General features: G+C 37.4%; 1 protein-coding gene across 1 annotated transcript in view; it reads right to left on the bottom strand.

Moving 5' to 3' along the window:
* The window catches only part of KDM5A (lysine demethylase 5A), a 78,397-nt gene extending 76,474 nt beyond the window's left edge, over positions 1-1,923 (bottom strand). The window contains exon 1 of the mRNA XM_011367837.2: positions 1,287-1,923. Within this exon, the coding sequence (XP_011366139.1) occupies positions 1,287-1,457 (171 nt within the window). The 5' untranslated portion in view covers positions 1,458-1,923. The remainder of the gene's footprint in view (positions 1-1,286) is intronic.
* Positions 1,924-12,626: the final 10,703 nt, after the last annotated feature.

Genomic DNA, 12,626 nt, shown 5'->3' with positions numbered 1-12,626 from the left:
TAAGGTATTTAACTGATCCAGACATCTTCTATAAAATAAAACTATTTACCTACTAGGGCTTCAAAGAATAATAAATAATAAATAGGTCCTAAATTAGCTCCTCCTTCTCATCTAAACTCTTTTTATTCACTGTGGTACACACCAGTAAGGTGGTCTGGTGGAAGCAGATGCTTTTTAAAGGGTGAAATGCTTAACAGTACGTAACATTCTATTTCTATTACTAGTAGACAAATCATAAAGCAAGGTGTCCCTTTAGGAAGCACTAAGACAGTAGTTCGCAAACTTTAATATGCATTAAGAATCTGCGATCTATCTTGCTAGAAAAGCAGATTCTAGATATCCACATTCAGAAATTGATTCTGGTCTGGGAATAAGGCTTAGGGATCTACATTTTAACAAGCATCGGGTTGACCGTGGTGCAGATGCACCAGGAACATCATTTGGAAACACTGGTCTAATGGGTAATCTTTTGACCTTGAGCAAATTACTCTACCTCTTGGGGCACTATTTCCCCCAAACAAGGGGTAAATATCTGCTTTCTTACCTTAAAGATTGAGAATTATAATTAACTTAGAGGCAAACCCAGTTATTTGCAATAAACGTGATTCGTAAATTTTGATCCATTATTCCTCATATCAAAATATTTCAATGTTTTCTTTCTCTCCATCATTGACAAATTCTTCCTAAACCTCTAATTTAAAAATAAAAGCTGCTCCTCCTCTTCCCCTGGGACATTTTTTCACTGCTGCAGTAATCAGTCTGAGGTTCTTGTTTGGTGATACCATCCTAGGGGACAACTAGAGTTCAGATTATCGTTTAAGAAACCTTAGGCCCGAGATGAAGCCTGCAAATATTTAATAAATTAAGCATTACTAGGAAAAATAAATCCTAGCTGGGATAAACAAATATCCGACAGAGGGCAGTTTCTACTATCGTATAACAATAAAGATTATACATGTGTAGAACATGTCATGCCATAACACTTCAAACATCTTATCGGCCAACGAAAAGCCTAAAGCCTTTTGTTACCCTTTGCCCACAATCCAAAAAAAGTATCAGTTCCCAAGTTCTAGGAGGAAAGGCCCCAGAGACACCACTCTCGTGTTCAGACAAGACTACAGAATACTGCAAAAGAAACTAAGGCAAAAACATCCAGAAACTTGGCTTCTGGTCGTTGAGAAATGAAGGAGAGTGAATATGAAAGGCGAGAAGAACCGGAAAAGTAAAGCTAAACCAAGTGTATCGACTCCCCCACTCTCCTCCCCTATCTCCTCAGACGCCGGTACCTTGGGCGGTCGGATTTTGCAGATGCCGGTTTTCTCTGCCAGAGGCCGGATGCGGCCAATAAAGCTGAGCGGGTCTGTGAACTCCTCCCAGCTGGGCTCAAAGACTGGGCACTCTGGGGGTGGCACGAACTCTGCCGCGTAGCCCCCTGTCCCCACGCCCGCCATGGCCATACCGGGGGCGAGGGGGGGAGGGGGTTCTGTGGGGGAAGCAAGTAGAGAAAGGCTGGCTGAAGCCCACCAAAACCTTTCACGTTCCCTGACAAGGGCCGAAGCTCATCTTCTCAGACAAGAACTGCTCAACACAGGAACCCCAGAATCGTTTCCCTCTCTCGTTTGTTATTGTTTCCTTCGGGGCTTTTCCTCACAGGGCTAGGGCTTTCCGGAAGTTAACGTGCTTCCAAATCCCTCCGCCACACCAAGAAACAGAATCCCTCCGCAACACCGCGACGCCTTGTCGTACCACCTTTCTTCCGCTCTTTCCCAACAACCCAGTGTTACTCCTTGTGTCCTTTTCCGTGAAAGCTCTGCGCTATCCAACGACTTTAAGCGGCACACCTTGGCGTCCTACGCTCTCTCCTATGGGGGAAAGTACCCGGGACCGAGACGGAACAATCTCTTCCGGCGCGGAGGAATGTGTAATGCTCCTAGAGGGCAGAGGTTCTGCTTCCGGTGAGGAGGGGCTAGTTCCCCTTTGTGTATAAATGGACGGGAAAACAAGTCCGACCTAATCGCAGGCACACCCCCTCGCTGCTGGGGTTACGCAGCGTGTTTTAACCTACTTGTCTGTTCTTTCCCTGGAAACTAAATTTTTCAGATTATCTCTCTTTTTTTAGTCCTTTGACTGTTAGTGTCTCAAATATTCTCCCTGGACCGCTTTATAGCCGCCCTATCTCCATGACAACAAATTCGGGTGGAACGCGTGTCCCAAAATCCTGTAGGCCGGCATACTTGTTTTTTGTCCCCATAGAAGCAACGGTTTTTTACCTTGCTTTACCAAGCGGTGCCAACCCCCAAGTCATTTCACTTTCTTCTGGCACCACATACTCCGTAACCCTTTCTCAATTTGCTGTAAAAGTTATGGCAACTGTTCTGACACTGCCCGTCAAAAATCTACATGCTTCTGTCCACCTCCAGGTCCTACAAATTGTGGAGAATAACGTAGAAAGGCATAAAGAAATCGTGAGAGTGTAGTTCTTAATATTAAATATTTGTTGAAACGAAGACCTACTTCTCAAGGCTTGTTCTCCTACTCTCTTGTGCACTCTCAGCTACCCCCAGGACCAAAATTTACTGATGACTCCCAAATCTGTATTTCCAGCCTAGGCTTCTCACCAATTTACAAGCCAGTACATCTAACTAGCTACTGGGTGATTACACTTGATAAACTTAAAGTATCTCGAACTCATAGTTAATCCCTACTGTTTTTTCAGTGTTTCCAGTTTCTATTAATAATTTCATAGAAACTCAGATGCCTGAGCCAGAAATCTAAAAATAATCCTTAACTCCTGCTTCCTTACTATCCGTGTGTGTGTGCGTGTGCGTGTGCGCGTGTGTGTGTGTGTGTGTGTGTGTGTGTGTGAAGTCAGGAGATTCTATCACTTAGTAATCTTAAATCCACCTTGATCTATCCGTTTTTATTATCACTGTCCTAATTTAAGTTTTTCTCACCTAAACTATGACAACAGCTCAGTTCTTGTCCCTGTCAAATCTCTCTCCATTCAGTTGTCAGAGTGTTGTAACTAAAATCCATAATTTATCTTGTCATTTTTCATCTTCCAACTCAACAACTCCAAATTCTTTCTTTATTATTTGCTGTCCTACTCCCAAGCTTCATGTCTTACGCTTCTCCACATATTACAGAAATTTTTGTGTTCGTTGTACCATGCTTTCACCTCTGAGCCTTCACAGATAATATTACTTCTGTTGGAACATATTTTTATTCTTCTGACCCCACACCACTGTTTTCTATATCCCTTCTCTAATATAATTTCTACTCTTTCATTCGTCAGCTTAAAGATCACTTCCTCTGGAAAGCCTTCCATGATGCTCTAAAATTGTTTTGTCAGCAGCAACCTGTACTTTCTTAACAAACTTTTTGAAATTGCTTGTTTAATTGCCGTTTTTCCTCAGACTGTAAACTATATGAAGGCAAGGGCAGTGTCTTATCTTATTGACATTATAGTCCCAGCTCCTGGAATACCATTTGGTGTTTAGAATGTGTGCAATGTATATCTATTGAATGAATGGATTTACCGAAAAAAATCGCCTTATATTTAATTGCCTCATCCTACATTTATATATATAATAAATTTTATTTGAGACCCTACTATGATGTGATATGCATAATATCCCTCATTCGATTATAGCATCTACGATGCTATATCTACCAGTCTAAACCCCATACAAAAACACTTTGAGGTGATAGTTCTGTTTCAGTCAGCCTTTGTTGTTTAATAATCCACCTCGAAACTGAAAATGAAAACTTCATTATTACAATTCTGTATTGTAACATTCTGGTTTTCTCATGGTTTCACTTGGAATCACTCATGCACCTGTAGTCATCTGACAGCTTGACTGGAGTTGGAGGATCCAAGGTAATTGTCGTCACTCACATGTTTGGCAGTTGGTGCTGGCTGTTGGCTAGGAAGCCTCAGTTCACATGACTTCTCATTCTTGGTAGCGTAGACAGGGCTTTTGGTCAGCATGTGGATCTTAAAGGTCTAAGAGCATGACAATGGAAGCCTAGGCCTAAAGTCTAGACTCCAAATTGTACAAGATCACATTTGTCACATTCTACTGGTCAAAGCAAGTCATAAGGCAAGTTCTGATTCGAGAAGGTGGTAAGATAAACTCCATTTCTTGTCAGGAAGAAGAATGATATAATATTTCAAAAAGGTGTACAGAAAGAAAGATGTGATTCATTGCATACAGTTATAATGATTCACAACAAAATCTAAGGTTTTTTACTAAAATCTGGACAACCACAATATTCACACAAAAAAAGAACTAATTAAATTATAAATAAAACAAGTAACATTGAAATAATTCCTTCATTAAATATTAAATAATTCCTTCATTATAAATTCCTTCATAAAATATAATGGTTTTGCTTTAACATTATTGTTAGAGCAGCAAGACCCTGATAAATGCTCAATATAAGCACAAACTCCTGAAAGCTTAGGTTCCTATTTATTTCCTGTTATTCTTTCAAGTAAAACTTTTCTATTATTTTAAACTATCTCCCTAATAAAATATAAAATTGTAATGCTTCTCAGTCATTCTTTTTTTTTCTTTTCTTTCTTTCTTTCTTTCTTTCTTTCTTTCTTTTTTTTTTTTTTGCTTCATCTAATTTTTTATGGTGATATTTGTTCCTATGTATCTCTTGATCTCTCTTTTTACCTCTTATCTGAGCTGGTCATTCTTCAGTATCATGTTGCTTAAGCTCTATATATTTGTGGTTCTTCCCACTTTATTTTTACCGTTGATCTCTTGCTTCAAAGCATTATGACCAAAGAATATGATTGGTGTGATTTCAACCCTCGTATATTTGTTGAGGCTATCTCTATGTCTCAGTATGTGTTCAATCCTTGAGACTGTTCCATGTGTACTAGAGAGGAATGTATAAGCAGCTATTTTGGGATGAAAGCCTCTGTAACAACAATAAGCTGAACATCTAAAACTCAACAAAAAACACCCAACCTGCATACAAGCATGTCTGAGCAAGGAATCTGCAAATAAGAGCTACCACAGGTCAGAACCCCAGGAGTCAGGCGGTAGACTGAGAGAAACAGAGAAGCTCCCTCTTGCACCTGGAGCTCTCTGCAGGAGAATGGAAAGGCGAGAAGGTGCGGCAGGTTCCCTGAACAGCCCTGCATGAGAGAGCTGTGAACTCCACACAGCAGCAGTGCCCAAGGATCAGGGCAGAAAGCAGATAAGTGGGGACAGCAGAGAAGCAACAATTGATTATTACCAGCCATGTATGCAAAAGGCAAGGCTGAGCTGCAGTCCCCATCTTCTAACCCACAGGGCACCTCACCCCATATCCTCCAAGACCGAACACCGCAGAGCCCCAGGAGAATCTGAACAAATGCTACCGAAACTGTTGCTAACACCGACAGGGACTGAGACTGAGGGTAGCGAACATGATTGAATATTTATAAGAAAAAATAAGGCATTCTTGGCTTTATATAGAGCAGGGATCCAAAAGGCTTAGATGCCACATACTGGAAACCAAAAGAAAAACGCCTTCTTAGCAAAAGGCTAAAGAGAGACCTTTATATAATAAATCTTCTTTCTGGAAGAAAAAAAAAAAGAAGCAGAATACACTTCCATTAATGCCCAGGCAGAAAAACAGTCCATTAAACACCATGAACAACCAAGGTGACAAGGCAGCTTAGAAAGAAAGAGATAAGTCTCCAGAAAATAAGCTTAAAGACATAGAGATATGCAGCTTAAATAACAGAATTCAGGATGGTACTTCTGAAAAAAACTCAGAGAGATCCAAAATAATTCATATCAACAATTCCAGAAATTAAAAAAAAAAAAAAAAACAACTAGATCAGCAAAATGAGTTTTTTTTTTTAGCAAGGAGATTGAAACCCTCAAAAAGAAAATAGAATTCCTGGAAGAGGTGGCTCCATAGTGTAGTGGTTAACAGCTCTGCTTTACATGTAGAAGGTCCTGGGTTCGCGCCCCAGGCAGAGCCACAGACCATATCCCAGGTGTGCAGGCACCCCAAGTGTACTGGGGACACCAGGCCCCAGGGGGTGCCAGGCCCCTGGTGCACACTGCAAGCCTGTGGGAGGAGATGCCCCGCCTTCAGAGATCCAGTTCTTAAGGGGAAACGGCAACATCTATAGGTCAAGAGTTGAAGTGGGCGTGGGGATTAGTGGTGAAAGTCAGGGAAAATTAAAGAGGGAGGGAAAAAAATAACTTCTGGAGATGAAGAACACACTAAAAGAGATGAAAAATGAAATACCAAATTTGAGAAATAGAGTTGAACAAATGGAGGAAAGAATCAGTGATTGAAGACAATTATCTAGAAATAAATCAGAAGGAAGAAGAGAGAGACTGAAGAATGACAAATACTAAAAGAGAAATACAAGAACTAGCTGATACTATCAGGAAAGGAAACATAAGAGTAATGGCCATTCTCGACGGGGAGGAAAGGAACAGGAATTAGAAAGCATTTCAGACAAATAGTTGATGAGAAATTCCCAAATCTAAATAATGATCTGGAGCTTGGAATTCAAGAAATCAACAAAATACCCAATTATCTCACCCAAAAAGGCTTTCTCCAAGACACATTATATTAAAATTATCAAAAATCAATGACAAAGAAAATTCTCAGGGCAGCCAGAGAAAAGAAGTCAGTAACCTATAGAGGAAAACCCATTAGATTATCGTTGGACTTTTCAGCACAAACCTTACAAGCAAGAAAGGAGTGGAATCAAATATTCAAACTATTAAATGAAAGGAACTACCAGCCGAGAATAATGTAACCAGCAAAGCTCTCTTTTAGATATGTAGGAGGAATAAAGACCTTTCCAGACATACAAAAACTGAGGGAATTCTCTACTATAAAGCCTACATTACAAGAAATACTGAAAGGGGTCAGCTCACCTAAAACAGAATGACAAAAAAATATGTAACTAGGAGTAAGATGACTAGCAGGCAGATAGAAGCAGAGGAGTATAACCCTTATTAAAAACAGGGCATTAAAAGCTTAAACGATGAGAAAATATTTAGTATTGCAAGATAGTAAAGAACGTTCAGAATACATAGGGACAAATTGAGACAACGATAACAGAAAAGGGGAGGGGTCAAGTATCCAAATTCTCAAAGGCAAATGGAGATAAGGCATGTGCAGAAGAAAATGGACTACTATATATATAACTATCCTCTACATATTTGTAATGGTAACCACACGTCAAAGATTCAGAACCAAAGTATGTAACATAAAACAAGAAGGATCAGAAGAAAAACCCACAAAAACAAACCAAATTTAAAAAGAAAAAAAACAGACACATAAGGACAAGGAAAAATGGAATCACCAAGCTACCAGAAAAAAAAAAAACATAAAATGGTTATAGGAAAACCTCATATTTCAATAATCACCCTAAATGTAAATGGACTGAACTCACCAATAAAAAGGCACAGAGTTACAGATTGGATCAAAAAAAACAAAAAACCAACAAACAAACAAAAAAACCCAACCATATGCTGCCTCCAGGAGACATCTCAGTTACAAAGACAAATATCGATTCAGGGTGAAAGGGTGAAAAATGATATTTCAGGAAAATGGCATTCAGAGAAAAGCAGGAGTAGTGGTACTAATATCAGATGAAATAGACTTCAAAATAAACAAGGTAAAGAAAGATACTGAGGGACACTTCATAATGATAAAGGGAAGCATATACCAAGAAGACATAACACTTATTAATATCTATGCTCCCAATCAGGGAGCCCTGAAATATATAAAGCAATTACTAACAGAACTAAAAGAAGAAACAGACCAAAACACTATTGTAGTAAGGGACCTAAATACTCCACTGTTGGATATGGACAGATCATCCAAACAGAAAATCAATAAGGAAATAACATTTTTAAATGACACATTAGACTAACTGGACATAATTGACATTTTCAGAGGCTTTCATCCCCAAATAGCTGCTTATACATTCTTCTCTAGTGCACATGGAACATTCTCAAGGACTGACCACATACTAGGACACAGAGATAGCCTCAGTAAATATACGAGGGTTGAAATCATACCAACCATATTCTCTGATCATAATGCTTTGAAGCTGGAGATCAAAAATCAAAGCTGGAGGTCAAGCAGGAAGAACCACAAATACATGGAGATTAAACAACATGCTACTGAAGAATGATTGAGTCAGAGAAGAGATAAAAAGAGAGATCAAGAGATACATAGAAATGAATGATAATGATAGTACAACATATCAAAACTTTCGTGACACAACAAAAGCGGTAATAAGAGGAAAGTTCATATCATTACAGGCCTACCTCCAAAAACAAGAACATGCCCAAATAAGCTACCTAACGCTTCATCTTAAAAAACTAGAAAAGGAAGAACAAATGAAGACTAAAATCAGCAGAAGGAAAGAAATGATAAAAATTAGAGAGAATTAAATGAAATTGAAAACAAGCAAACAAAACAATAGAAAAAATAAATGCAACAAAGAGCTGTTTCTTCGAGAAGGTTAATAAAATTGACAAACCTCTGGCTAGACTCTCTAAAGAAAAAAGAGAAAGGACACAAATAAACAAAATCACAGATGAAAGAGGAGAAATTACAACAGACACCACAGAAATAAAAAGGATCATACAAGAATGCCATGAAAAATTACATAACACCAAATTTAATAACCTAGATGAAATGGATATGTACTTAGAAAGATACAAACTTCCTAGACTGAATCAAGAAGAACTAGAAAATCTTAATAGACTGATAAGCGGTATGGAAGTTGAAAGAATCATCAAAAACCTACCAAAAAGTAAAAGTCCAGGACCAGACAGCTTCACCAGTGAATTCTACCAAACATTCAAAGAAATTTAATACCTATTCTCCTCAAACTCTTCCAAAAAATTGAAGAGGAAGCAATACTTCCCAACTCATTTTATGAGGGCAATATTACCCTGATACCAAAACCTGGTAAAGATAACACACAAAAAGAAAACTACAATATCTCTCATGAACACGGATGCAAAATTCCTAAATAAGATACTAGTGAACCGAATACAGCAACATATTAAAAAGATTATACACCACGATCAAGTGGCTTCATCCCAGGGGCTCAGGTATGGTTCCACATATTCAAATTGATTAATGGGATACACCACGTAAACAAATTAAAAAATTAGAATCATATGATCATATCAACAGATGCAGAAAAAGCCTTCGACAAAATACATCATCCATTTATGATCAAAACACTTAACAAAATCGGTATAGAAGGCAAGTACCCTAACGTAACAAAGGCCAAATATGACAAACCCTCAGCCAACGTTATTCTTAATGGTGAAAAACTAAAAACTTTTACTCTAAGATCACTATCACTACTGTTATTCAGTATAATGTTGGAGGTCCTAGCGAGTGCAATCAGGCAAGAGAAAGATATAAAAGGCATCCAAATAGGAAACAAAGAAGTCAAACCATCACTATTTGCAGATGACATGATTCTTTATATAGAAAATCCTAAAGACTCCACAAGAACACTACTAGAAACAATAAGTAAATAGTTTCTGGATACAAAATCAACATTCAAAAATCCATAGCGTTCCTATACTCTAATAATGAATTGTCAGAAAAAGAAGTGGAAAAAATAATTCCTTTTGTAATTGCAACAAAAAGAATAAAATACCTAGAAATAAATTTAACAAAACATGTTAAGTACCTTTATGATGAAAACTATAAACCCTATTAAAAGAAACTGAAGGAGATATAAAGAAATATATATTCTGTGTTCTTGGATTGGAAGAATCGACGTAGTTAAAATGACCTTATTACCTAAAGCATTATCCAGATTTAATATAATCCCATCAAAATCTCATTGGCATTTTTTAGAGAAATAGAACAAAAAATCATCAAATTTATATGGAAGGACCCCAAATTGCCAAAGCCATCTTGAGAAAAAAGAACAAAGCTGGAGGCATCACTCTGCCCTACTTCAAATTATACTGCAAAGGACATACAAATGGCCAATAAATATATAATTAATATATGACAAGATGCTCAACATCGCTAGCTATTAGGGAAATGCAAATCAAAACCACAATGAGATACCATCTCACACCTGTTAGAATAGGTATAATCAACAGGACAAGTAATAACAAATGTTGGAGAGGATGTGGAGAAATAGGAACCCTCATACACTGCTGATGGGACTGCAAATTGGTATAGCCACTATGGAAAACAGTATGGAAGTTCCTCAAAAAGCTAATAATTGATCTACCATATAATCCAGCAATTCCTCTACTGAGTATTTCCCCCAAAGACTTGAAAACCTATATCCAAAAAGATATTTGCACACCAGTGTTCATAGCAGCATTCTTCATGGTGACCAAGACATGGAAGCAAACGAAGTTTCCTACGATAGATGATTGGATAAAGAAGGTGTGGTACATATATACAATGGAATATTACTCAGCCATAAGAAGAGATAAAATATTGCCATTTGTGACAACGTGGATAGACCTTGAGATAATCACGCTAAGTGAAATAAGCCAGACATAAAAGGTTGAAAACCAGATGATACCATTTATATGTGGGATATAAACCTAAAAGCAAAAAGTGAACATGACAGAGACCCATGGGCATGGACAATAGACTAGTGGTTAACAGAGAATAGGAGGGAAGGGGGAAGGGGGAAGGTTGATGAGGTCAAAATGGTCAAATACGTGGTGACAGAAAGAAATCTAACTACGGGTGGCGAACACACAATGCAATATATATATGCCTTAGTGTCGAATTGTACAGCTGAAACTTACTGGAATTTGTTAACCACTGTCACCATAATTTAATAAACAAACAAACAAACAAACAAATAAAAACAAAGTAATTGTTGATGAAAAAACATTTAGTATTTAGAAAACAGATAAAAATTGTTATTTGCATTACAAACTAGAGAAAGGAAAAATCAAACTCAATAGGAATACATATGTAATATAATCAAGACTCATTTTTAAGTGGAGTTTGGAGAAACAGACTTCATCTAGTTCATAGAGGACAAATCAGAATAAGAGATTCAATTTTTATGAACTATAAAGATTGAAAAGCTATGATTTAAAATATTCCTTCTTCCTTTATCATGACATTATAAAGAAACAATCATCGTATGAAATATTGCATTTAAAAATCTTTAGATCACTTTACCTACCACTGAACATAGAGAACAGATCACAGACCTTATTCTCTACTACATACCAACCTAGACATGGGAGTAAAAATATAATAAATAAATAATGGAGAGGAGATGATAAATAGCAGTTTTCCATCTTCTCCCTGCTCTGTGGTTTTTCAAAATTAAAATATGATTACTAATTATTTCTTTGTTTTTTTGGTGTAGGCGTCCTGGACAGGTGTGTACTTTTTGTGTACTCATATTTCCTTTAATGTGTTTGTATGTATATTATCTGTTTTTCTGTAATCTCTCAGAGGATAAGAGCAGTTATTTCTTAAATATATCAGTAAGTGAAAATGGGAACATACCAAATACATGCTTCTTCAGTTATATTGATTCTTACTCTGATATATTATTGTTGTGAAGCCTATGATTTCTCCTGTATAACTAAGAGAAGCCAGAAGTTTACTCTTCAGTTATTCTTACTGAGCTAATTAAAAGTTAATTTTCTAGGAAGATAATGTTTTTTTCACTGGAAAAGAAAAACCAGCCCATGATGCTAAGAATGAATAGGAGAGATTTGAAAATGTTTTCATAGTTGTCAAGTGAGTAAAACTTGGAGAAAAGGTGAAAATTGTCAACACTGTAAAATGCCAGAAAGAGATCATGTGAGATATAAGATAAGAAGTGATTATTAAATCTAGCAATTAGTAGGTAGTAGAGCAATTTAAATAAAGTCATGGAGTCAAAATCCAGTTTCTAGTGAGTCGTTAAGTGGATAAGAGGTGAAGCAAAGGAGCCAAACATAGGCTCAAGATTCCTTGGTTGTAGAGGAGAAGTTACTAAAGGAGAACCAAGAAAGTTTTTACAAGCTAAGAGAGATGAGTTTGTCTAAGTGCCGAGAAGAAAGAACTAAAGGAGAAATGGAGGTTGGCTACATAAAAGAAAAATCAAAGTCCCTAAAGAGATAAAAGAAAGAGCATGATGAGAAGAGGAACACAACTGACTGTAAAGCGAGGGGAAAGAAGGAAGGGAGTGTAAGTACAGAGATGGTAAATAAGCGTGTGAGATGGCAAAAAGTTGAGGTAGTCGGTGCCTTTGAGTATTAAAGAGAAAGTTACTGGGAGGGCCGCATTAAGGTCTTGAAGCAAACGATAATTATCTACTCAAAATGGCTATTGTGGAAATTAGGAGGAGCAAACATTTCCTGTGAAGTGTTTTTCTTCACTTCTGTGGGCTTAACTAAGGTTGGAGACCATAACTTTATGGTGATATCATTTCCCATAAAGGTGAGCCATTCTCCAGTAGAAGGAAGATGGCAAGAATAATCTAAAGTGCAGGGATTATCAGCACAGTTACAACAGGACAACGAAGAAAAAAGGTATAATTATTGGCAAGAACAGTCAAATGTTATGCACTCCAGGACTAAGCTGAGCAGGAAAGTAAAACCCTGGGGTGGGAGAATGTATGAAGTTAG

This window comes from Pteropus vampyrus, unplaced genomic scaffold (assembly GCF_000151845.1).
Source record: "Pteropus vampyrus isolate Shadow unplaced genomic scaffold, Pvam_2.0 Scaffold137, whole genome shotgun sequence".
Taxonomy (NCBI): Eukaryota; Metazoa; Chordata; class Mammalia; order Chiroptera; family Pteropodidae; genus Pteropus; species Pteropus vampyrus.
The sequence above is the reverse complement of the archived record's forward strand: the minus strand, read 5'-3'. Positions and strand labels throughout refer to the sequence as shown.